Source organism: Photinus pyralis, unplaced genomic scaffold (assembly GCF_008802855.1).
Source record: "Photinus pyralis isolate 1611_PpyrPB1 unplaced genomic scaffold, Ppyr1.3 Ppyr1.4_LG7, whole genome shotgun sequence".
NCBI lineage: Eukaryota > Metazoa > Arthropoda > Insecta > Coleoptera > Lampyridae > Photinus > Photinus pyralis.
The window spans coordinates 33,552,657-33,579,435 of NW_022170738.1; the positions used below are offsets into that span (position 1 = coordinate 33,552,657).

The 26,779-nt window shown below is 38.8% G+C and overlaps 3 protein-coding genes and 1 long non-coding RNA gene across 5 annotated transcripts; 1 reads left to right on the plus strand and 3 right to left on the minus strand.

The window, feature by feature from the left end:
• Positions 1–381: 381 nt before the first annotated feature.
• On the plus strand, positions 382–4,604 carry LOC116176194 (ABC transporter G family member 20-like). Its single transcript, XM_031494673.1, has 7 exons — positions 382–417; positions 2,590–3,237; positions 3,284–3,461; positions 3,513–3,628; positions 3,673–3,743; positions 3,791–4,056; positions 4,102–4,604. Exons 1-7 carry the CDS (start codon positions 382–384, stop codon positions 4,401–4,403), a joined length of 1,617 nt encoding a protein of 538 aa, XP_031350533.1. The 3' UTR covers positions 4,404–4,604.
• A 1,901-nt stretch (positions 4,605–6,505) lies between these two features.
• LOC116176007 (RRP12-like protein) lies at positions 6,506–20,912 on the minus strand. 2 transcript variants are annotated; one of them, XM_031494426.1, is made up of 16 exons: positions 20,709–20,912; positions 20,365–20,663; positions 19,866–20,183; positions 16,930–17,154; positions 16,652–16,881; positions 16,326–16,602; positions 16,112–16,276; positions 11,389–11,880; positions 10,696–11,344; positions 7,839–7,996; positions 7,493–7,749; positions 7,299–7,450; positions 7,064–7,246; positions 6,893–7,016; positions 6,722–6,844; positions 6,506–6,676 (listed from the first exon to the last, which is right to left on the minus strand). In XM_031494426.1, exons 1-16 carry the CDS (start codon positions 20,842–20,844, stop codon positions 6,571–6,573), a joined length of 3,894 nt encoding a protein of 1,297 aa, XP_031350286.1. In that variant the 5' UTR covers positions 20,845–20,912; the 3' UTR covers positions 6,506–6,570. The 2 variants fall into 2 exon arrangements, with proteins under 2 accessions (XP_031350286.1, XP_031350285.1); XM_031494425.1 differs by having other exon boundaries at positions 20,365–20,912.
• A 743-nt stretch (positions 20,913–21,655) lies between these two features.
• On the minus strand, positions 21,656–23,090 carry LOC116176418 (protein SCO1 homolog, mitochondrial). The gene is made up of 5 exons (XM_031494959.1): positions 22,615–23,090; positions 22,407–22,560; positions 22,162–22,359; positions 21,906–22,114; positions 21,656–21,861 (listed from the first exon to the last, which is right to left on the minus strand). Exons 1-5 carry the CDS (start codon positions 22,669–22,671, stop codon positions 21,715–21,717), a joined length of 765 nt encoding a protein of 254 aa, XP_031350819.1. The 5' UTR covers positions 22,672–23,090; the 3' UTR covers positions 21,656–21,714.
• Positions 23,091–24,806: 1,716 nt separating this feature from the next.
• Positions 24,807–26,650, minus strand: LOC116177355. Its single transcript, XR_004146657.1, has 3 exons — positions 25,521–26,650; positions 25,325–25,454; positions 24,807–25,199 (listed from the first exon to the last, which is right to left on the minus strand). It is a non-coding gene; the product is annotated as an uncharacterized LOC116177355 (long non-coding RNA).
• Between the last annotated feature and the right edge of the window lie 129 nt (positions 26,651–26,779).

Genomic DNA, 26,779 nt, shown 5'->3' on the forward strand with positions numbered 1-26,779 from the left:
TTTGTAATTCAGCATTTAACTTCAACTTTTGCAATAAAAATCTGGCGTGCGATTACGCGGGCTGTTTCATCTTCCTTATACTGTAATTATACGAATTTGTCTTGTTGAAAATGTTACTTTTTTTTAATACACGTAACGGTATAGTAGAAAGTTCGTCCCTCATTCTCAAAAACGGTCTTTAGAACTGGTAACACTGTGGCGTTTTTAGTCTTATCTGCCTTTACACTCACTGCTTATCTGAAAGCGCTTCATTCTCTCGCATTTTTAGTTTTCATCTCTTTCACTATCCAGCGGTGCACGTATACAGTTTTCTATACTGGAAAATCTGTGAATTCCAAATTAAATCTTTCTAATCCCACCCGTTATTTTACTTAGAGCATTATGCCTAAGGCCGCGACAGAATACACTGCTGGAAAGGTGCAAAGACACTCAGAAAAACGTTTAGATTGCTATTCAAGTTCTTGAGAAGGCTCCGAAACACACCTATAAGGCTCTGGAAAAGGCTTAAAAGGATTTGCAAAGCCGACGCTTTGCAGGACATAATATCTAACGTCGCCTTAAAAGACACTAGCACATTTTGGAAAGACGCTAGAAAACTCAGAAACAAGTTTAGATCAACATTCAATTGTTCAATAAATCGTAGTACTTTCAAAGGCACTTTTAAGGCTCTGGAAAGTGCCCGGATTTTCTGGAACTTTACATTCCAGTCTACAGCATCTTTGCTTTTTTGATGCCTTACTAAAGCCGCCATAAAAGGCAGTAGAACGCACTGAAAAAGCGCTAGAGTACTCGTGAAAAAGTTTAAATCGCCAGTCAATTGTTCGAGAAACTGTGAGTGCCTAGGAAAGCTTTAAAATACTCTGAGAGACATAACAATTTGTAAACTGGTTAGACGACTTTCCTTAACTTACGAGACAACGCGATTTTTTTTAATTCTGAAACACTTTGAATCCTCCAGAAAGCGTTCATGAAACTTTACAGAGCTTCTGCAGTGCTTTATAGGAACTTTTCAGGCACCTTACTTGCCTCTTCCCAAGCATGACGAGCCTGTAGGTTATAGGGCACTCTGGAAAGGGCCCACAACGTTCTGATACTACTGGTTCAGAAAAATATGTAAGAGAGACTAAGATATTCTGAAAACAGGGTTGCTCGATCATTTAGGTCCTTAGCCTTCCAGGTATCCTTTACAGTAGGTACCTATAGCCCTGAAGGACTTTGAAAGCTCTACCAAGACTTTTGAAACAATTGAAGTGGAAATAGTATAGTTCCCTAGGGTGCTAAACACGTTTCATGGTCCAAGTTGGATGGAGAGCAAGCCTAGCGCTTTTCCGATTCGTCTTCATAAGCTTATACAAAACTTGTGGGTCAGTGCCTCAGTTTTCCACCCCTCATCAGAGCTTTTTAGGCCTAGCCAAACAAGGCTTAAAAAGACCTAGAAACGGGTCTTCAGTACCTTGAAATGAACTTATGGATCTAGGGAAAGACCCTAGGTGGTTCTGGAAAAGCAACAGAATGCCCTGGAAAGAAAGCTATGGCACTTACAAGATTCTGGCAACTGTTTAACTTTTATGGAATTCGAGTGCTCTTCATTGGTTTCGGACGATTTACAAAAAAAAGTGCCCTAGGCGACTTATTTCCCTCGTTCAAAGCAAAACGAACCTAGGAAGCTCTGGGACTAGGAGGCACTGATACGGCCTAGAAAATTGCCCAATTAGTTTAGAGTGAGAACACGATTGATCGCCCTCAAGCCTTTTTGAGAAGAGCCTTCGAAAATTTTGAAAAGGCTTAGGAGCACATCTGACGCGTTTGAACACCTTTACATAGTCGTCTCGGCTCTCGTTTTAACATTTCTAGATTGGTTTAGCTTCAGAAAGGGGAAAACACTGTGAAAGTTCTATAAAGGGCTTAAGAGAAATTCGGAAATTAATTTTAAAATTTTGCGGTACTAGTCAGGGTCCAAATTTTTTCGAGAGGTTTTAAGTTTTTAATCCTTTCTAGGCTTTTTCAAAATTCCTGGGCGGTTCTCCATTTTCAGAGCTTCATAGGTTCGGCTTTTCCAGGGTATTTTCTAAGAAGGGGTAAATTAGGTTACGGATGTGCTTAAGAGATTGCGTAAAAAGCTTCTCTGTAGGCTATGAAGGTTTCTTAAGCGCTTTCTAGAACATTAATATAAACCTACAGAACATACTAACGCTTTCCCAGAGCTTCTTTTAGGCTACTTTAACTTTTTACAAAATCTCTGGGTCTTAAAACGCTGTGTGACGTCTTACTAAATGCTGATATTTCTGTCGATGACTCTGTTGTTACTTTGTCTCGCAAAAAGATGTAAATTACTTGGTTGGTAATTGTGCCCTTAATAATTCATTCAGTTCACTCAGTTATTCAGCCTTCTAAGGCACTTCTGAGGCATCTTGCTTTCCTTTTCAAAACAAGGCGAGTCTGGGAAGCTCAAGAAAAGAGCTGGAACGTGATAGGTTCAGAAAGCGTTGGAAAGGGGACTAGACAAAAGCCCAAAATTATCAGTTTGAACCACCCCACACACTAAATCCTATTTGTAATGCGAAAGTAACTAAGAGATAATTTTGTCAGATAGGGTTAATGCGCGGAGGATACTTTCTAGCCGAAGAATCTCCCGCAAAACTGCTAAGACAATTCGAAGCAGACACGCTCGAGGATGTCTTCCTGAAGCTTAGCGTAATACAAAACATGGGCCGTCAGCGTCGGTCGAGCATAGCCCAAGCCGTCAGCAGCGTGGTGGGTGTTCCCAATGGAGTTGTCAACGAGGCGGTCATCGTAGACAGCGCGGGGGAAAATAACGAAATATCCGGCGAGTTTGGCGATAATATTTCTTTGAGTGCGAGAAGCACGAGTCGCCTTTCGCTCGCGATATCTGAGGATCCTGGTGATCTGTCCATGTCCGTGGTACCCCCTGAAGACACGCCGCCCGCGAAAATATCAGACTACTTCGTCGTACTGAAAAGCAACCACATGAAGGCGTTAGTTTGGAAAAACTTCCTTGGGATGCTACGCAATGTGGCGATGATGCTGTTTATAACTCTACTACCGGTTGCCCAAATAGTTCTATTTTGCGCTTCGATTGGACACGACCCCGTCTCTCTTCCAATAGCAGTGATTAACCACGAATCGGAAAACAACTGCTCAACACCTCTACACTGTAACAGCACAAGACTGAGCTGCCACTACCTCAACTACCTAGCAAAAAAGGACTTGGTGCTGGTAAGGTTTGTGATAAAAAAAATTGTTACTAATCCCCAGCTTTTAGCACTATTACACTTCGGAGCAGGATGCCAAAGAATCAGTCCGAAAAGGTGGCATGTACGCTTCAATTGCAATCAAGCACAACTACTCATTAGCATTACAAGCTCGAATGGTAGATTTAAAAAATTCGCACCCATGGGACGTTCAGTCATCCGAAATTGACGTTTATCGAGATGTCTCAAGTAAGTAGCCGCATTGCCCAAACTTGCCCCTATTATTCTAAACACTCACAGGTAAAACGATCGCGGAATTTATCAAAGCCTATCTCTACGATACCTTCCAAGAGTTTGCTCAAGACTATTTGGAAGCGTGCGGCTACGACCGACATCTACTCCAGTACCCAATACGAGTAAGCTAATTCTCCAGATGAAGTGTTCCTAATTCCTTTTGCAGATGGAGAAGCCAATTTACGGATTGAGTTCGCCAAATTTCACGGACTTCGCCACGCCGGGTATCATATTAACGTAAGTGTGACAAAAGCCTCTACCAGATACTCAAAAAAGTTCTTTAGAGTGATATTTTTCCTGGCCGTCGCGCTAACTTCGGGCGCAATGCTGATCGAACGTAACGAAGGAAGTTTGGAGCGATCATTGGTGATCGGAATTGGTGGAGTCGAGTTGCTAACCGCACATGTGATATGCCAATTTGTCATTATGGTCATTCAGTCGATCATGGTCATGGTGGTTGCGTTCGCCCTTTTTAATATGACGGTAACTGGATCGCTGGTTCTTGTCACAATTCTCACGTTCATGACCGGCTTCTGCGGGATGTGTTATGGTAAATTTAGAAATGATTGTATCTCAAAATTAATCCATTTCCTAGGATTCGTGGTATCCTGCTTATGCAGTGATGAAAGAGCAGCGACCTACGTGGCCATGGGCAGTTTTTTACCAACGGTGATGCTCTGCGGAATTATTTGGCCTTCGGAAGCAATGCATTATTTGTTGAGGACGTTCGCCATATTTTTACCACTCACAAAAGCAACCGAAAGCATGAGAAATATATTGCAAAGGGGGTGGGACTTTTACGAACCCGCAGTTTATGTGGGTTTTATCTCTATAGGTACCTGGATTGTCATTTTTCTTACAATAAGTGTTTTATTTTTAAAGTTTAACAAGGGATAACAGATTACACACAGTATTACTGTTATTTAAAGTGATATAATAAACTATTTTACACTGTTATGTAATGTCTACCTAATTTATAATTACAAGATCACGGTGTTCAGTACGAATTAGTGGAGATTTGTTAAGCCATTGATTATTGAATAAGAACGTTTTGTACCTACCTACTTCGTATGTTGAAATTTAAAAAAATTGATACCAGAGTAGAGTTTTATTAACCATCTAACATCGCTCATACTACTACATAGGATAATCGGGAGGGAGGCCAATATTTAGAAGTAGTCAGTCGTCTGTGAAAGTATGTACTATCAATTCCATAGAAAAAAAGATTTGTGGCCCATAACCTTTGATGAAGGGGTCCAATGGACAAAATACGAGACGTTTTGAATTCTACGCAACAAAATTAATAAGAAAAAGTGTTTTCCCGAGAAATTTTGGTGCAGTCGATTTTTGGTAAAAAAGGACGGTTAACCACTGCCTTTTTTTGAGGCCCGAACAAAAAATTGTCTCAGAACGACCGGGAAAAAAGATTTTCTTATAGAATGTGGCCTGTAGAAACCACAATTTCAAACAGTTCCAAGATTGGGCTGCTAGTTCAAAAGTTACAGCCCTTTGAATTTTCTTTCGAAATTGGTTTCTAGTCCATAACTTTTGATTGAGAATTCTAATCGAAAAAGTACGAATCGTTTTGGATTCTACGCCCCAAAATTAATAAGAAACCACTGGATCAAAAGTTACAGACATTTTAATGTTTTTGCGAAAGTGATTTTTTGTCCATATAACTTTTGATTGAGGAGAAAAGTACGAATCGTTTTGGATTCTACGCACCAAGATTTATACGAAAAAGTGTTTTCCTGAGAAATTTTGAAGTAGTGTGCAGTGCATTCCAGGAAAAGTCAACGTAGTGGCCGACACGCAATCGGGCCCACCATGTGCGCCTCATGTAGACGATACTTGCGAAGTCTGCAGCGTGACCATCGATTTGCCCAGTAGGCCAGCTCCCGAGATGTCAGTCAGGTACAAATGAACGATCCCGAACTCCGTCAGCCCCGTTGATTCCCGGTGCACTTAACGAGACTACCTAATGAGCCAAGGAGTGCACTTCCGATACTCCCCTGATTCCCAGTCGGAGACCGCCCAAATTGTCGTTCCCACAGAAGAAAGACAGCATATTATCCAAGACTACCACTACGCACCAATAACAACAGGGCACTATGATGGTGGCGACCACACTGATGACCGCATCGCTTGCAGTCGATATTATTGGCTGAGAATGTATCCAACTACGTCCGAAATTGTCCCGAGTGCCAAAAATTTAAAGCGTCTAACCTAAAACCCGCAGGACTACTGCAAACTCCTGTGGCCACGCAACAATTTGAACAAGCATCAACCAACCTATTCGGACCGCTACCCAAAGTCCTTAAGGATGAGAGGTGAATCTTCATCGTAGAAAACGTCACTTCCCGCTAGGTGGAAGTGTTCGTCCTACAAGTAGCTGACGCCCACCCGTGTGCACGAACTTTCATCGACAAAGTGTTCCTGAGGTATGGGATGCCTAGGCGCATCATTAGCGACCATGGACAATTCGTTAACTCACTTAGGCAGCACGTAGCTCACAACCTTCATATCAAGCGAACGTTAACCATCCACAGGCATACCCGGTGGAAGCCCTGAAGCCTCAGCTCACAATACTGATCCAAGGATAGCACTTTCCAGTGGCTGAAAATGCTCCCATCGATAAGCCGTACGCAACCTCTGGATATTTCCCCGCCTATCTTATATTCGGGAAATCTCTAATGCAGCACAAAAATATACGTAAATATTATCCGATTTTGCCGACAGTTTTCTTTATCGCAATTTTACTGTTGCACTGAATATCAAAGTAGCTTTCTTTATAATTTGTGTCGCATTTTTATTGGTTGACCGAATTGGTAGGCAACAGATTTTTATTACCTAAACAACCCAAATTTAGTCGATGAAATACAAACCTCTTGTGTAATTATAAGTAAAAACTTTTCCTTCCGCACTTTTCAATGGAATAAATACCCTCTCGTTACAACCTGGAGGATTTATTTTATTAGTACAGAATTAAGACTCTAGAATTCAGTCAATACTGTTTTAATTTAAAAAGTGTAACAGGCATAAATTTAGAAAGCGCATAACGAAGTTACTTTTTCTTTTGTTTTAAACGCCTAACCTTCGCACCTTTCAGTGCACCACTTTTCGCAGCCTTGTTTATATTTTTAAACTGTCCAGTCATCTTCGCCTTTTTCCTAAAATGTTAATTTGAATAAACAGTTCTTCCTCTAGTTACAAACCTTTTGTTGAGAGCGCTGCGTTGCAATGGAAGGTACATGTATGGATCCAATTTTCCTTTCCGTTTCACGTCACCACTCGCCTTTTTCGCCTTATACTCCGAGCCCGGTTGTTTCTGAACAGGTCTAAACGATACAATTAATTCGAGAATCTCTCATTTAAACCTTAAATACCTGTGAATTCCGGAACCTCCAGCCTGATACTTCATTGGAGGATGACTACTGAATCCGCTTTTAACACTTCCAGCTTCAGATCTTTTACGTTTTCTATTCGTTTTGGGCGCGCTAGGTTCTTCCTCTAAAAGCAACTCTCGCATTACGCCTTCGATGGAATCGTGCATTTACCTGAATCCGAATCTTCCAGCTTCATTTTACTAAACTGTTTCGCTTTGGTTTTATCAGAATCCGAATCGCTGTCGAAATCCAAGTCTTTTATTATCAAACGTCCGTCCGGAGCAGTTTTAAAACCACGATTCTTCTTGGACTTTTTCTCGATTGTAGTCGAATTTGATGCCGACGGTTTTGTGGCTAATCAACAAAATCATGATGATTTTTTGTACTCGTTTGACAAAAACCCTACCTGTAATTTTACTAACGGCTGCCGGATCATTGAAGTCGACAATCGTATCAGCGTCCTCCCGAATCCAAGTACTTCTCTGCTTCTTGTTCTGCTTAGGCTCGTCATTAGTGTCTGAATCCTCCAAATCAGAATCGGCCAGGATTTCCTCAATACTAAAATTCGCGTTAGCCAAAAGTTTTGATTCTGACAATTACCTTTTCGGTTTAGCCTTAACGGTAAACTCTTCATCTTCACTTTCGGATTGGTCACGTTTAGCGTCTTTTTGGCGTTTCTTGCGCGCGTTTAATTTGCGCAAGTTTCGCAATTTTTTCAAAATGACGGTATCACTTGCGGGGACGTAGGGGGTAATTGCATCGCATCCGTATTTTCTAACGATCCGATCCAATATGTCGCGTATTTTCAATCGAAAATTTCGTTTACAGTCGTCGGTCATGCTACATATGTATTTTACCTGTGACAATTAGGTAAGTACATAATATTGAAGTATGCATCGGTACAAAGTTTTCAACCCACACCTGATATCACTCAATAACTACTTACAATGTTAGGTAGAGACGATGCAACTAAAGGACTTGGTAAAGACGTACAGTAAAGTTTCAGAAAGCTTAGACAGGGACCCACAACTTCACGTGAGGGTGATGAAATTATACTCCCAACATTTTCCAGAAGAAACTGAATGTTTTCGTTTCCTAATGCACCTGGAAGTAGACAAAATCTTTAGATTGGTCACAAACGGGAGGTCTGGGGAGGAGAGGTTTTTTCCTGAAAGCGTATTCCATAGATTTCTGCTTTTCAGTCTCCGGTGCTACGTTTTCCCTCAGATTTGTAAGAGCCCTAGCATATTGAGCATATACTCAAAAATGATGTCTCTTCAAAACTGACCATTAACATGAGGAAGGCTTTAAAAACATTAAGGGAAAACTTAACACCAAGAGGTCTGGAACACCCCCCACACCACGTTTCCTACGAGACTTTTTAAGAGCTTTGAAAATATTAAGGGAAAAAGGTAACACCGGGGGGTCTGGGGGGTATTCAATGCCCCCCCCCCTCAAGAAAGGAGAGATCTTATTTTGGAAGAGGATTTCCTCGATCTCTACTTTTCGAGACCCCCGGTGCAGATCTTCCCCAGCATTGTTAAGAGCCCTTTGCGTTATCAATCAGATGTGACGAAATGCCATCGATCTCTCATTTCCTGGAGAGTATTCCATACCCCCTCAAACCCCCGGTGCTACGGTTCCCCCTTCGCCCATGCCTATTTTTGAGGAATAGCGATAGCATTTGTTAAAAAGGGGTGGCTTTTCAAAAATGATCATTAAAGCGAGAAAACATTCTCTTAAAAAAAAATTATCATTAGAAAGGCATTAAAAATATTAGGGGAAAACATAACACCAGGAGGTCTGGGGGGTATGGAACACCCCCCAGGAAAGGAGAAATCTTTTCATGGAAGCTTAGACCCCAGTGCTACGTTTCCCACCAGAATTTTTAAGAGCCCTCCACGTTATCAATCAATTGTGACGAAATGCCATCTCTCCTTTCCTGGTGGGTATGGACTGGGGATTATTCCATACCTCTCACCCCGGTGCTACATTTTCTCCGCAATATTTTTAAACCCTTGCGAGCTCCGAAGCCCATTTTTGACGAAATGCTTCGAAAATATTAAGGAAAAAAGGTAACACGGGGGTATTCAATGCCCCCCCCCCCCAGGAAAGGCGAGATCTTATTCTGGAAGAAGATTTCATCGATCTCTACTTTTCAAGACCCCCGGTACCGATCTCCCCCAGTTGTGACGAAATGCCATTGATCTCTCCTTTCCTGAGGGGTATTGGATCACCCTCAAACCCCCGGTGCTACGGTTCACCCTTCCCCCATGTCTACTTTTGAGGAATAGCGATAGCATTTGTTAAAAAGTGGTGGCTCTTCAAAAATGATCATTAAAGCGTGAAGACATTGAAAATAGTAGAGGAAAACGAACCACAGGGGGTCTGGGGGTATAGATACCTCCCCAAGAAAAGGGAGATCTTTCCCTGGGGGCATATCACATCGATCTTTGCTTTCCAGACCTCCCAGTGCTACGTTCGCCACCAGATTTTTAAGAGCCATTCACGCCCCGATGCTCGTTTTTGAGGAAATGCAATGGCATTTGCTCAAAAAAGGTGTCTTTTCAAAATTGGTCAATAAAATGCACCCTCGGTGCTACGGTCCACCCTTCCCCCATGCCTATTTTTGAGGAATAGCGATAGCATTTGTTAAAAAGTGGTGGCTCTTCCAAAATGATCGGCGTGAAGACATTGAAAATAGTAGAGGAAAACGAAACACAGGGGGTCTGGGGCCTGGGGGTATAGATACCTCCCCAAGAAAAGGGAGACCTATCCCTGGGGGCATATCCTATCGATCTTTGCTTTCCAGACCCCCCAGTGCTACGTTCTCCACCAGATTTTTAAGAGCCATCCACGCCCGATGCTCATTTTTTAGGAAATGCAATGGCATTTGCTCAAAAAAGATGTCTCTTCAACGGAACACTGGGGGTATGGAATACTAGAAGCGTATTTCATCAATCTCTAATTTTCAGACCACGGTGCTACGATCTCCCCCACCATTTTTAAGAGCCCCCGTGCTATCAGTCACTTGTAAAGAAATGCCATCGATCTGTCCTCTCCTAGCGGGTTCTCCCAATATTTCTAAAACCTTGCGCGCTCCTATGCCCATTGTTGAGGGAATGCGATGGCATTTGTTACAAAATGGTGTCCCTTCAAAAATGATCATTGGAGCGCGGAAGGTTTTGAAAATATAAGAGAATAACTAACACAGAAATCCAAATTAACAGAAAGGGAAGACAGAAAACCTTTTAACAGGGATGGAAGTTACATATGACAACTGAGAATAACACATAGTGCTCCAAAAGCACTTTCCGGGATTGATAACCTTAAAACCTAATAGTAGGATAGTGCCTATTTCACAATGGAAGGCAAGCAGGGAGAACTGAGAACTAAAAAATCCGAGCATAGATCAAACGAAAATTAAATCTTAGAGATTAGATGGAATTATTCCAACATTTCTACAGGAAGAGTTTAATAATTGTCCTTGACTTCCCATTTCACTTCAATGCAAGGAAATTTACATTTGTACCGCTTTAAACGGAAAGTGAACTAGAGTAAGTCTGGCGATAAACAAGCAATAAGAACGAACATGTTGGGGAAAGCTTGCGCTGTTGCCGCGATGGCTTTAGTCTTTCCTTTTGCGTTCCGTTTTGAGGCAGCTGCAATGTCGGTATACAAGCTTACTACTGACTTATGCCTCAAGAAATGGATTGAAACCATTCCCTAACTAAAACTTATACCTACTTATCTTACAATTGTCTTTGTTTATAAATGAATAAACCATAAACCAAATTTCTTACCTGAAAAATTATGTAAAACCGAAGCTAGCGCTAGCAGAGTCGCGCTCATAATCTCAACCGAACCAGCAAGTCCAGCCGCAATCATATTCAAATACTCCTGCAACTGATTGTGCTTGGCTAACGTGTCGCCAATCGTATTTAAGGTGGCATAAGCTGTACTTCTGCACTTCCCATTCGCATCCTTGCAACATAAGACCGCTTCGGGGATAACCGAGCGGATCAACAAACTTTCGTGAGTCAGCGACGGTTGCGCCCTTATCAGATTGTTCAAGCAACTAAGTCGCGTCGCCTTACTTATTAACGCCGCTTTCGCCATACTTTTCGTTAGCAATTTTTGTACGGGCTTCTTGTTCTTCTTGAAGAAGTTTTTGCAGTGGTCCGAGTCATTCTCCAAAATTTCCTCGAGTAACCTAAACGCCTTCTTTTGCTCCTTTTTATTGCTCATCTTCGGAATGCCCTTTATGCACTGTTCGTACAGTCTCTCAATGGATTCGACATTTTGATACGGCACAAGCTCTCTCACGATATCTAAGATGCCGTCTTTTACGTACAGGTCATCAGGTTCGGTACCTTCAATGGACTTTAAACGGTCCAGAGCGTTTGCAAATAATTGCTGGGTCAGGTCCGGTTTACTAATGCTAAGGTACACCTAAAATTCAATGTTAAGAATGCTCAAGGGATTTTTGTCGGTACCCTAATAGTTTCCAGTGCTGCCAATCTGTGCCCTTCCTCCTCGCCATCTCTCGCCTTAGTCGTGTAAAAGTTGAAGAGAAGCGGCAGGTAGTTCTTGTCAAACCTAGCGATTTCATTTAAATCCTCCTCCCTGTCGGCCTCCTTAGCAAAGGCGATCAGTCGGCGCAGGGCCGCCAGGATCGAAAGCCGGACGTCTTTGTGGTTCGTAATTCCCGTACCCAGAACTTTGGCAATCGTCTTAAAGTTGGTCTGGATGTCCGTGGGACTGTTACAAAAGTTCGGCAATAAGCTCCACAGCTGTATGTAGAGCAGTTCGTAAACGTGAGCGTTAATGCCCTCATTTTGTGCGGTTAATTGAATCGAGTATTGGTGACATGACATTGCTAACGGTAGCAAAGATTTTACCCAAAACTCGATGGTGGCCGTTTTGATGCTCTCTTTTAAAACGGGAAGCAGCCAGGATCTGTCTATGTTTATTTCGCCATTTTCTTTCTGTAAGAATAAACAATTACTACTAATCATGCAACAATATGGCTTCATTATTTTCTGAGATAATCAGTAACAGTCGCTTTCTTCGTTGAAAACTAAGAAGAACCTCAATTTGGAGGTCGTTCAGAAAGGGGTCGAGGAGGAGGGCTATGAGTGGTAGAAATTTCTTTCATTAGTACCATGACGGATAGTACCAGGTCTACCCCCTTCCCCAAAAACCCCTCTTTTAATAAGGAGTTTGGTATAAAACAGTTCCTTTTGTTGAAACCTCTCATTATAATGCCGTGAAGGGTAGAACGTGTTCACCCCCGCCACCCATTTTCAAACATTTTACTTGGCACCATTAAAGGCATGTGCATCTCATTAAATAATTCAAGGGGTGGGGGGGGGGGGGGGGGGGGACTAAGACAATTAATTTTGATAGTCGTCTGGCACACCTTCAAGACATAGGCTACTGATTGCAAAAAAATCCAGGATTCTAGGAGAATTCAAATATGCAAACACGGCAGAAGTGAGTCCGACAGACGGACGGACAAAACGCAAGCAATAGCACATTTTTTAAATTCTTAAAAAAATGCGCTAAAAACTGTAATGGACTTTTTTGTAAATTTTTATGTCACATTGGCCAGTGTATGCCAAAAAATTACAGCCCTTTTAAATGTTTGACACCCTGAAAAACCCTGGAAATGGTAACGAAACGAAAACCAAAATAGGACATTTGCAATTTGGGGTGCTAACTAACTAACAGCTTTCTCTTAGTCAACGCGATCCCCCGACTTGAGTAGTTATGATTTTGCCCTCTGAGGGTACCTAAAGTCGCGTGTATACAACAATAACCCGCGTACAGGCTCAATCTCAATCTGTGCAGATCTACTGCAAATAGGGGAAGACACTTACCGTCTAGGGTTGCAACAGTGTATTACCGAAAATGGGCATCACTTATCGGGCACAATTTTTCACCAGTAACTTTTTAAAAATGCTATAATTTAATAAGTGTTTCTACAGCAATAAATCGATGATCCATCCCGTACAGGGTGGTCCAAATTGGACACTTTCTTATGGAAACGCCCTTTATTTTAAGAGATACAAAAAAACTGGACCTACGTGTCAGGATCTCAATTAAAGAGAAAATCGCTGACGCAAATAGGATCGTTTGGCCGCTAGGGGGCGTTTCTCGAGTTTAGTAGATTACTGTATCCTTTCTCCTATAAGTGTCTTATTATTGAAGATAATTGATTTTAGCGAAATTTTTCTTAAGAGCACTTTTTCTTTAGAATCCATCGCGATACAGTTGTTATACAGGGTGTTTGGTTTTTTGTATGACCCTGAACTACATTTTTTGATATGAACCACCCTATATATTTTGGAGTTTTTTAAAAAAGCGTAAAATTTCCTATATTTTAATGTATTTTATGTTATTTATGTTTATGTTTGTATATTAAATACTATATTTCCCTTCACGACTTCGTACGCTCGATATTGACGGATATTGACGAAAACCCAGCTTAAAGAATGTAAAAATGTAAATATATCCGCACGGTACACAAAATAGCACAGTGCGACATCAAGCAAAAAAGAAGTTTTTAAAAAAGTCTATAATCTGATTGGGCCCAATTAGGAATCTAAACAATCCGTGCACACACAGAGACACTTTAATCAAAATCCCTCCAGCCGTTTAGGAGGAGTTCAATCACAAACACACGTACAGCACAATTTTATATACAGTGTTATTTATTAAAAAGTGGACTTAGAGATTTAAGTGTATTGTTTTTCCCTGTCTACTTTGAAATGACAAAATCACTTCTGAAGGGCGCCTAATTTTATGCAACCAAAATAACTGATCTTGCTGTCATATTAATTAATTTGAATATTGTTGCTTTGGCTTCCGTATTTTTATTTTCATTTGTGTGCGATGTATTCTACTGAAGAAAAAGTTGATATTGTCAAATGGTATAGTGCCGGAATTATTGTTTGTGAAGCCAAAGCAAAAATATTCAAATTAATTAATCTGACAGCCAGATCTTTATTTGTGTGAACTTATTTTGGATGCATGAAATTAGGCGCCCTTCAGATTTTGTCATTTAAAAGTAGACATACGGAAAAACAATACACGTAAATCCCTATGTCTACTTTTTAATAAATAGCACTGTATAAATTTATCATTTTGCAATATTGCATTTTGTACATTAAATTATTTTTATTGCAGACATCTAGGTTTCCATGGAGAACAAAAGATGGCATGACGACCATTTCTTAGTTACATACCTGCGAATTTTTATTAGTTCCAAGCATTTTTAATTTCAAATAGCTCTAATCTCTTAAAATAAAGGGTGTTTCCATAAGAAAGTGCCCAATTTGGACTATCCTGTACATAACAATTCGTCTATTGTTCGTGCTGCAATTTTTTTAGTACATTGAATATGAGTTTCTTTGTTTCATTTTGTTTACAAGATCGACATCCCGCCACCCTTTTAATTCACATAAAGGTTTATCCTCTCTCAATTTCAAAAATTGATAATTTTCCTTAACAAAAACTCACAAACATAAACATTCGTCTAATGTGAGTGCTATCCTTTTTGTTTTTTCTTCCTTGTTTGACTTTCTTTGTTCTTTATTCTGACATTTATTTTTCTCATATACGTGCACGCCTTTCTTCACCACGTGTGAGGTAGACCATTGAATTGGTAGACAATGAAATGCGTTTTTTTAGTGGTGTCCCCAATGAGTATAAGCAAAGAGTAACTAGTATTCTTTGGTATAAGCCTCATCTATTTGTGATTGAAAAATATTTATTTATTAAAGAAAACAATCTTCTTCACCTCCACCTCTCGTCCCTCCCAAAAATCGTTATGACCTTTATTTGGTTTTCAATGTTGTAAAGTTGTTGACCCTTCTAGTCACTTGCAAATGAAATTCGACTAGAACATCTCGTTAACCTTTCTATTTAGTTTTCAAAGTCACCGCCAGGGAAAGATGACTGCGACTTCTATTTAGTTTTTAAAGTCGCCGTCAGGGAGAGGTGACTGCAACCTCTATTTAGTTTTTAAACCAGGAGGAGGGGCAAATGACCTTGACGACACTAGAAAATCGCCCTATGGGATTTTACATGCAGTTGAGTTAGGATTGGCCCTATATGGCTACTCTTTAGCGGCCCATGCATCGGCGAGGACTTTTTGCATGTTGTTTAGAACCAAAGAGGAAGTTTCATGCAAAATTCAGCTTTCACCTATTTTTTCCAAACGAATTCTTTATTCCCCGTCTTAGTTAGGAAAATGGTCTTAGTAAATTTGTGTGTAACCGAAATGGTTTGTCTACCAACTCTACCTCGAACTCTACAAATGATTGGGGATCAGAATTTGTTCCTGTCCGACACCTAGGTGGGTTAACAACTGAATGAAAACTCAATATTACTCTTTTGTTTCAAAATGAATCGAATAACTTTTGACAGTAGGTGGAGTAAGCCGGTAGAATAACAATAACGAAAAAAAGAACCCTTTGAGGGATTTTTTGACATCTTTTCTCAACTCGAATTGTTACCAAAATTTTTCTTACGTGAAGGACCTTGGACACGTCAAAATCAATAGTACCATTGACTGAGTGTGTAGAGTCAATGATAGTACTTTCTAAAACCCCCAATTAAATAAATATACGCGGTTGTTCGTTCTCGCCTCGCTGTTGGGCGTCCAAATGCAATGGTAGTACCACGGCAAGCTCTTGTTCAATCTTCGCCTCAGGAATATAGGACGGTAAATAAAACAAAATATTTATTTATTTATTGAAGAAACTATTCACATTCTTTAAATGCGCCGCTGAAAAAAAATGCACGTTAGTAAATGAGGATGAGGCAGCTAAATTACATAAGTAACAGTTCGTGCTAAGTAAAGATGTCAAAAACAGATATCCACATCACGTCGCAATAACGCCAGCAAGAATCTGCGCATTATTTTTCTTTACGAAAAAAGTCGTTTTATTCTTCACTTTGTAAAATTTGGTATGCGACGCTGTCTAATACACATTACAAGTAATGAAATTAATCTTTATAAGCATAACCAACAAGTGGCAACACTGCACGACAAAAGGGGCGGAGTTATCCTTTGACGAATAGTTTTTCGATTAAGTTTTCATGTTAGTGACTAATGGAATTTTTTGAAATATAAATATTCCAATATTACATTGGGGTGGGGAAGGGGGGAGATCCACAAGATAACATAATGGTCTCTACTCTACTACTTACTGTTAGACTGATTATGCTTAAAACAATTTCAGGGCCCATGGACTTCACAGCAGCACCGACCGCATTTTCAAGTTCGTTATTGTAACTGAATTTATAGGAGTCTCTCAATTCTGCCAGGTGTTTCAAGCATTCCAGCATCAGCTTACCCGCGTGTTTACCGCCAACCTAAAATCACACGGCCCATAACAGGAATTGCCCAAATTGGGTAGGTTACCTCAAACATAACTGCAATGACATGCAAAACTTGATTCCAAATCATATTGTACTGATATCCCAGCCCTAATTCGACCTCATTGAAGCACTTCTCCAATTTCCCCAAGTGCTGATCGACTAACTCCTCGCTGTCACACAATGGTGCGATGGCATCCCGCAGGAGCGCCTCGAAAGCGTGCGTAACCGCAGTGGTCACCTCTTTTTTCTCCGAAAGCCATAGTTGTGAAAGGGTGCCGAAGATCTTCGGCAAGGCGGCGCACGCGACTGACAACTCAACGCTGCAAACGGATTTACACAATGAATTTGCGACGGGTACACTTTACCTACTCGGCTAAATGTATGTGGGCCTGTTGCATTACGGCCACCCAAGCGAGCGTAGGTTGCACATCCGTTGCAGACGGCTGGTACTCGTAGAGCGCAGATATAAGTTGACCATTTAACTTGGCCGGCACCACTGCTTTTTGTTGCGATAACAAGGAATGCAGTACTTGTAAGCCGCACGACGTCACCATCGGATAGTTCAATGTTATTAACTGTAAAATCAACTCGCACGATTTCTACAAAACCAACACATTACAAAACGTCCACGTAAACGACTGACTTACCTTCATGTGTGCTTTGGAGTAAGTGGCAATGGTGTCCTTCATTAAACCTAACACGTGAAGGATCGTCGTTCGACTCGATTTAATCGAGGAGTTACTCTTCAAACACTCCTCTAGCAATTCCCTGCAGAATTCGGCCACCTTATTACCGGCCGGATTTGTAACTGAATTTTCAAAACACTTGGCCTTAGTGATTACAATGACCGCATTTTGGGCAGGCTTTCTCCACTAAAATGCCAATGGAAGAACTCCCTCGCATATTCAGTGATATAGGGACATAGGGATTTATTGTATTGTTTTTCCCTATGTCTACTTTTAAAAGACAAAATCTCTTCTGAATGGCGCCTAATTTTATGCATCCAAAATAACTTCTTAAAACAAATAAACATCGGTATGGCATGCTGATTAGTTTGAAAATTTGTTGCTTTGGCTATCACCGGCACTATACCAATTGACAATATCAACTTTTTCTTCAGTTGAATACATCCCACATGAATGAAAATAAAAATACGGAAGCTATATCTTTATTTGTTTTAAGCTATTTAAAATTAGGCACCCTTTAAAAGAGATTTTATCACTTAAAAGTAGACATAGGGAAAAACGCACATAAATCCCTATGTCTACTTCTTAATAAATAGCACTATATATTTTCACCAAGGGGAAACCACTTCAAGGTGAGTTATATTGACAAATTTCTAAATTGGGCAAACCTTTAGAAGATCCTAAAAAACAAGGCAATCTAAGAAACCCATTAGCGATGTTGATGGTATCACACAAGCAGCGATTCAGAACTCCACCTATGACATGATCGTTCACAGTAAATTAAAATGTGGATATTAAATTTGTATTTGTGTAGATATAAGCAGTTTACGTAATTTATTAACTATTTAAGATATGTGATTTTTGGATGTTTTTGGAAAAAGTATGACGTTCCTAGAATCTTAAAATTTGTGACCTGATTTTTATTGTAACACAATTTGAAATGCATTTTGGATTTTCTTTTGCTTTTGTTGTCTTTGTTAATTTAGTTCGTGTATTTGTGTGGGCTATGCCAGGGTTTTTGTCCAGAAGAAGGTTTCCCTGACATCGCCTTATTGTGGCGTAAGCTATTTTATACAGGCAGGGGCGGACTGGGTAACTGCGGGACAGGTGGAATTGCATAGGTTACGGGGTTACGGGCCATTAAAGTATTAGTGTAGTAATGATGGTGGCGGGGGGGGGGGGGGGGTAGCTCTGAGGTGCACCACAAAAACATTTTAAAGTACTCCTTTCTCGAAAATAAATTACCATACAGTTTTTTTTAAATTGCAGCTGATAATTAAAAGTAACAAAATATACAATCCACACGAGGTGCGTCGCCTATCATTGTATTTCAGCACTTTCATGCTACGACAAAAAATGATAAATTCATTGTAAAACACTTCAATTAAAACAGATTTTTTTAACAACCTAACATCAACCCCAATTAGAGAAACGTGTTAATAATTTATTAATAGTGCAAGAAACTAAATACAGCACATACTTATAAATTTCCAACGGGCCATTATGATCTACAGGCCAGGTGGCAATCGCCACCCGCCCCCCGGGCCAGTGCGCCCCTGGTTATACACTGCTTTTTTTTAGCCCCGAAAAAAAAATTGTCTCAGATCGCCCCGGAATGTGGCCTGTAGAATCCATAATTTCAAACAGTTCCAAGATTGGGCTACTAGTTCAAAAGTTACAGCCCTTTGAATTTTTTTTCGAAATTGGTTTCTAGTCTTTTTTTAAATTGCAGCTGATAATTAAAAGTAACAAAATATATATATAATAGACTAGAATCAATGATATTAAAGTATTTTTGCCTTGATTTGTTTAAAATTCGATTGTTATAAAATCATGGCCAACTACTAAAATGAAAAAGGAGAAAAAAATGGCATCAATTCAATGAAATGGGAATAAATCAGAAAATGTTAAAGATAGCTATAGCAACATGTAATATCAAAATATTCCAATTTCGATTCTCTATCTCATGCAATAGTAAGAACATGGTCATTCCATTAAAAAAAACTGAGTTTTTGAACTTTGGAATTTCTTAAATTTGGATCTCCATAGGTGCGGTTGTATGCAACTTAACTTTTTTGAAGTACACTAAAAGAAAGCCCTATTCATTCTCTATGCACTGATAAAAATGGGTTGCCATGACTATAACCTTTTTCAAGTAATCAATTATCAAGGTACCATTTGCATCCGCCATTTTTTTTCATAAAGTCAAAATAACTTAAAAACCATAAATGGCAGATATGGACATGTGGGTATCAAAAGAACTGAAATTTGACGTAGAATCCAAAAATGCAATAAAAAATAGGGGTTGCCATTTAATATAAGGAAGTTACTATCTACTTCCGGTGTTTCCGGAAGTGTGGCCATTTTGAAAATATTTTACATCGATTCGGTCTTCAGAGTAACTCCTAAGTACACATTTTCAAAAACCTACCTATTTTACTTTCCCAGAAACGTTTAACTAAAGCTCCCAAAAAAACACCCTGTATATTCTGGTTTTTTTGAGTTTTTATTCAATTTCATTTTCAATTTGTGAATAAAAAGAACCGCCGAATGCTCCTCAAATTAGAAAGTGCCGCGAAACGTCCATTGTTCTGACCTGAAAGTACCAGTGGCTCTGCTAGTGAGTATAGGGTAAGTCAAAGTAGACCCCCTCTCATAAATAACTACCGAAACATTTTTTTTTTAATTACTTAGTGATGACGTCATAATACACCTATGTATACATATTACACTTATCAGTTATCAATAACATTTAAATCAATATTGTTATATGATTCCAAAAAAATCAAATTATATTCTATAAAAATCAATACATCCAAGCATTTTTCTCCCACTTTGTAAAGCCATTCATGTTGTACGCCAACTGCACAAGTGGTTTCCCCTCAATTTTCACTTACCTTCGGTTTATGATGGACACAAAAAGGATTTAAGATAATTCCAAAAATCTGCAAAGTGGACGACAAAGACCAAACGGCCTGATCTTGAGCGACCAAGAGTGTGGTCAGTATACCGAAAATCGATTTCAAAACTACGTTATTATCCGCATTCGAAAACTTATTTAAAAGAACAATCAGTTTCTTGCAAACATCGTCGAAGCTCGTACGCAGAACGCCCTCCGGTACCGTTCGTATTCCCATATTAAGCAAGGCTAAAATCGCAGTGACTTGGTCCTCGTTAATCGGATCGTGCGACATAACTTGCTCCAAGGCGATAACCTGCGTGTAATTGCACACATTATAATTTATACCACACCCATCGGGCCTAGGCTCCTCCACCAAACCAAATCAATTACTCAAAAACAGTATCACAAATATGAGCGAATTAGGAGCTTTTAGTATGTATTGTGATACTTATTCTTGAATTGATTTGTGAGAGGGGATAACCACGACAACTTACAAGTGAACCGTAGTATTCCGTAGGCGATTCACTTCCATTCTTTTCCTTGATAACCTCCGTTACGGCGGCTAGCACAGCCAGCATTTCCTTATGTAGCGGCGAGTTTGCACGAAATATACTAAAAAATCGCTTAAACGACATGTTACTACAGCTAGACCATTCGGACGCAAAGGAATCCATCGTTTGATAACTCGAAGATCCGACAGACGACGCTGCCTCCGATTCGCTGTCGAATTGCTCATTGGAACTTGCCTGTAAAGCGTCATGCTTATGTAAAGCGTCCGTTGTTAAATTGCCACCTGAAAACGTTTCATAGTACGTTAATCGAGAGGTTCGGAGCTTACCCAAGTTTTCCTTAAAAAATCGCGATTTGGCTAGATCCCTGTGTTTGTGCGTTTCCGGATTTGAACTGGAACTTTGCCCCTTAGTCCATCGTTTGCCCTTAGGCCCTCCTTTCAATTTACTTCTGAATTTGCCCATAATTATTTACAGTTTTTCAACATGTGCTAGTCTGACATTCAAAATCACAACACCAAAGAGTGAGGTTAAGAATAATATCACATTCGGTTCGCATTCAATTCTCATAGAATAGCAGCATTCAACTATTAAAAATGCTATAAGGTTGAAAATTTTCGGACTTGTACTTGACTTTCCGACCAACCTATCAAATTTGAGAATTCTGAATTTCGGACAGGTGGTCTAGAACTCATAGAAAAGGAGCCTGAAAGGCTCCAGATTTGTCAATTCTCTTGATGGTTTGGAGAATGGAAAGTCTTACATAAATGCTAAAATAGAACACAAAGCCAGAGACTATAAAAGGCTTTGGAAAGCGTTTAGGAAGGCTCCTAAATCCTCTTAAAATTCTGGAGAAACCAAGACGATAAAGAAAGGCGATGAAAAGGCGCATAATCTCACTGGAGAAGGCCTAGAAGTACTGACACAGACTATCAGGGAGACACTGGTAGGTACGCATTTGGAGGCTTTCCAGAACATCCTCGATTTTCTCCAAAGTTTTTTATAAACATTTTACCATCCCAGGTTTTTAGGTTCTAAAATGAAGCCATAGAAAGCAGAGCCTACACGCAGTTATAGAAAAACACAACATGCTCTATATGAGAGGTATTAGAACGCTTTGTACACTGTGCCTAGAAAGTTCTAATAGTGTGGAGCTGGCGGACTATTGGAGGAAAGTACTTGATGAGGCCAACATTTCTGGAAAACCTAATTATTTGGAGTACAATACTGCACTTTAGGCCATTTTCGAGCCAAACCTGTCACTAAAAAAGTAGCAAAAGATCAAAAATTGCAAGTTTAATGTAAATAATTAAAACAAAACTACATAATACTAAATTACAGCCATGATGACTTTATTTGCTCGTATTTTAATATATTTAATTTGATTGAATCCGCAATCTCGACACTATTTTTGGTCTGACCATAATAGTCGACAAACTCACCCTCAGGATTCACCAAATACATAATAATGGTGTGATCGACCTATAAAATTATTAGTTTAATGAAACAGGTTACAGGAAACTTACAATGTAGTCACTATCCTTATCTTTAGGACCGGCACTGAAATACACCCTGTATGCCTTGCAGGCTTGAGCTACCTGTTCTTCTGTGCCAGTTAAACCCAGCAATCTGGGCGTAAACTCTTTGCAATACTTTCCAACAATTTCAGGCGAATCACGATGTGGATCGACCGATATAAACAAAGGTTGCACTTTTGGAATCTCCTTAGAATTATCTATCAATACGGTTTATAAAAAAGTCACAGCATTTACTGCATTTTACCTAAGTTATCGACAACAGCGGCCATTTTCTCCAATTCGTCCGGGCATATATCAGGACAATGAGTAAACCCGAAATATATTAAAAGCCATTTGCCCAAAAAATCGTCACTTTTACGTGGCGTATTGTCGGAATCGACCAGCTCGAAATATCCGCCGATAGCCGCTTTCCCTAACATTCGCTGACGGTCCTTTATCTGCACTACAAAAACAGTAGCCCAAAATGTCGATTAAGAAATGTTTACGTACTGAGCTCCTTTTTACGTTTCAGATAAAGCATATACGCAAGAAAGCCTCCCGTTAATACTGCAGTTACGCCTACACTTTTCCACGTTATAACCGATTTGGGTTCGCCAATGTTTTGTGAACTGTTACGAGTAGGGCTTTTCGACCTTACTATTCTCTACAAAATGATCGTTTATTAAAAATTGAGTTACACACTTTAAGGGTGCCATACGTGTTGGGCAATTCTTCTGTTCATACCGCGAAAAAGATGTGAAAGTACACCGGCCATTTCTGATCTGTAAGACTTAAGAAGTAGGGTTATAATTGGAAAAATATTAGGTTAGGTTAGTGTTCGTGGGAAAATGTTTTTAGGTTAAAGCTCGGTTTACATCCAGCAATTTTAATTAAAGCCCCGTTTACAGTTGGCGTCAAAGAAAAAACGGGCATAAAATCCGAACTTTATTTACAATAATTTTGTGTTGCAAGCGTCCTGACGATTCTAATAAAGCTATCCCGCCCAGGGAAGAGCCCCTTCTCTATCTCATGAATGACTCATCAAATCAAAGTCAGGGTGTCACAGTCTTGGTGCCATTTGGGGGTCGTCTGGAATCCGACAAGCTCTGTTATCGGCACTGCAGCCCCACTGCCACATAGTCCTCAACACATTAATTATTATATATTAAAATATGCATGAAGATAAATTTATTATTAGTCCAAGTAGAACATTTAAAATCCTAAGAAACTCTATGTTTTAAAAGATGTTGTTTGAAGAGGTGTTTATAATTTGTCCCATAATCACAAGTAGCACATTTAAAATCCTTAGAAACTTTATGTTTTAAAAGATGTTGTTTGAAAACATGTTTATGATTTGTCCCATAATCACAATCAGCACACTTAAAATCCTTAACAGCTTTATGTTTTAAAAGGTGTCCTTTGAAAAGGTATTTATTATTTGTCCCATAATTACAAGTACAGCATTTAAATTCATTAGAAACTTGATGCGTTAAAAGATGTTGTTTGAATCTGCTTTTATAATTGGCCTCAAAGTCACATTCGGCACATTTAAAATACTTAGAAACTTTATGTGTTAAAATATGTTGTTTGAAGTTGCCTTTATAATTTGTTTCAAAATCACAATCAGCACATTTGAAAACCTTAGAAGCTTTATGCTTTAAAAGATGAGATTTGAAGTGGCGTTTATCATTTGTCTCATAATCACAATTAGCACATTTAAAATCCTTAGAAACTCTATGTTTTAAAAGATGTCGCTTGAAGAGATATGTAGAATTTGTGCTATAATCACAATCAGCACATTTAAAATCCTTGGAAACCTTATGTGTTAAAAGATGTTGTTGGAAGACATGTTTATAATTTGTCCCATAATCACAATCAGCGCATTTAAAATCCTTAGACACTTTATGTGTTAATAGATGTTGTTTTAAATTGTTTTTATATTTTGTTTCAAAGTCACAATGTGCACATTTAAATTCCTTAGAAACTTTATGTCTTAAAAGATGTCGTTTGAAGCTGCTTTTATAATTTGACCTAAAATCACATGCAGCACATTTAAAATCCTTAGACACGGTTTTACACAGAGTTAAAAATTGAAGTTGAAAGTCAGCGTGTTGCTGTAGTTCTTCATTACAAAGAGATTTAGAGCACTGGGTACTGATGGTAACTTCATCCTTTACTGTCACCAAAACTTCGTTGCTTATTGAAATGTGTCCCTGAAAAAAGGAATGGATTTCCTCTTCATGTTTTGGTTCGACTTTAATGGGTAGTGTGCCATTATCTCCATCCATACCTGCCAACAGCAATGTGTTCAAAATCTGTTTTAATTTATCAAAAATCTATTTGTTGTTTGAAATACCCTTTAACATTAGTCCAATAATCACTATCCGCACATTTAATCCTTAGAAATAACTTTATGTCTTAAAAAAAGATGTCGTTTGAAGCCACTTTTGTAATTTGTCTCATAATCGCAATCAGCACATTTAAAATCTTTAGTAACTTTATGTTTCAAAAGATGAACTTTGACGTAGTGTTTATCATTTGTCTCATAACCACAATCACCACATTTAAAATCTTTAGAAACTCGATGCGTTAAAAGATGTCGTTTGAAAAGGTGTTTAGTATTTGTCCCGTAATCACAATCAGCACATTTAAAATCTTTAGAAACTTTATGTGTTAAAAGGTGTTTTTTAAAGTTGGATTTAGAATTTGTCTCAAAATAACAATTGGCACATTTAAAATCTTTTGAAACTTTATGTTTTAAAAGATGTTGCTTGAAGTAGTCTTTAACATTTGTCCCATAATCACACTCAGCACATTTAAAATCCTTAAAAACTCTATGTTTTAAAAGATGTAGTTTGATGAGGTATTTATTATTTGTCCCATAATCACAAGTAGCGCATTTAAAATCCTTATCAACTTTATGCCTTAAAAGGTGTTTTTTAAGACTGGATTTTAAATTTGTTTCAAAGTGACAATTAGCACATTTAAAATCTTTAGAAACTTTATGTTTCAAAAGATGTCGTTTGAAGCTGTTTTCATAATTTGTCTCAAAATCACAATTGGCACATTTAAAATCCTTAGACACGGTTTCACATCGAGTTAAAAGGGGACATTGAAAATCAGAGAGTTGCTGTACTTCTTCATTATAAAGAGATTTAGAACATAGTGTACTGATAGTAACTTCGTCCTTTATTGTCACCAAAACTTCGTTGCTTACTGAAATTTGTCCCTGAAGAAAGGAATGGATTTCTTCCTCTTGTTGTGGTTCGATTTTAATGGGTAGTGTATTATCTTCATCCATACCTAACAACAGTAACGTTATAAAGAAATGCGAACATCATGACATATGAAATAAACGTTTATTTTGGGCTTATCTTTTAAAACTTTAATGCAAAAGCAAATGTGAAGAAAAGGTAGATACTTATTACCTAAAATGTATCAACTGAAATCTTGAACCTTCCTCTTGAACTGAAATGCAGCCTTGCCAAACCGTCTAAATATAGGCGGAATTCAGTATATTCTCATGCATCGTGAAAACTTCAATATTAAAATGAATTCCTGAAAGTTTTTACGTACGTTTAATTTAGAAACATGTTTGCATTATTAGTACTTTATGCGATTTACCTTCTATTACTGAAAACGGGGTCGACATGAAGCAAACACAACGTGCATCCAAGATGCGTACTGTCACAATGTACGCTAAAGGTACTTTTCCATTTCGGTGACGTTGTGCATGGGCATATACAGGGTGTTACATATGTGTTAAAAGAAATGAGTGGTTGTGAGGGTATCACAAGCACTATTTTCTCCCGATTTTGTTCTAACCCACATAGAAGACATTGAGAAAAATACATATATTTAATGATTGAATATAACACGCACATTCTACGCGTGATTTTGTATTTCCATAGAATGTCGAAAAGTACATATGTTGAAAATGTCCGATGAATGTGCATATGTTTGGCTTACGGCTTATAGTTTTGGATGTCTCATATTCTTATGTATATTCATCAGGCACGCTGCATATGTCGGTATAGTGATCCCGGTAGGAACCAGAACAGTTATTCGACAAGTTATGATGGAAACCAATACTGTTACTGATATCTAGTATTGGTTTGTTCTCTCTCTTGCTCTTAAAATTTGATTCTGAAATGTTGGTGTTCTAACCTGTTTAAGAAGATATTTTGGTTGCATAAAATTGGGCGTCCTGCAGTAGGTTTTGTCATTTAAAAGTAGACATATGTTCTAAGTAAATTTAACAAAATCTTAGAAAAAAAAAGAGTTACTAAGATTACAATTAGTTTGTAGTAAGTACTTATTTAGTCTACAGTATCAAACAAATGAATCAAAAACCTAGTAAATATGTATATTATACACATATACTTTATTCAATGTACCTATCTTGTTCAACAGAAAAAAAGATCTGCCATGATGAGCCCAGGAAAGATTGCTAAGATTGAAATCCATTGAGATTCCCACAGCCATCAGTGCAGTGCAGAAATGCGGTCTGACCTGGGCACAGTCAGTTACCCACGGCTTGGCTGCCAGTCCCTTCACAAAGGACTCACATTAATTATGTATTTAAAAATGTTGTTTGAAGACGAGTTCACAAGTCCACAAAAATCCTTAGGAACTATGTTTTAAAAGATGTCTTTTGAAGACGTGTTTATAATTTGTCCCATAATCACAATCACCACATTTAAAATTCTTAGAAACTGTATGTGTTAAAAGATGTTGTTTGAAGACGTGTTTATAATTTGTTTCATAATCACAATCAGCACATTTAAAATCCTTAAAAACTTTATGTTTTAAAAGATGTAGTTTAAAGAGGTATTTGTTATTTGTCCCATAACCACAAGTAGAACATTTAAAATCCTTAGAAA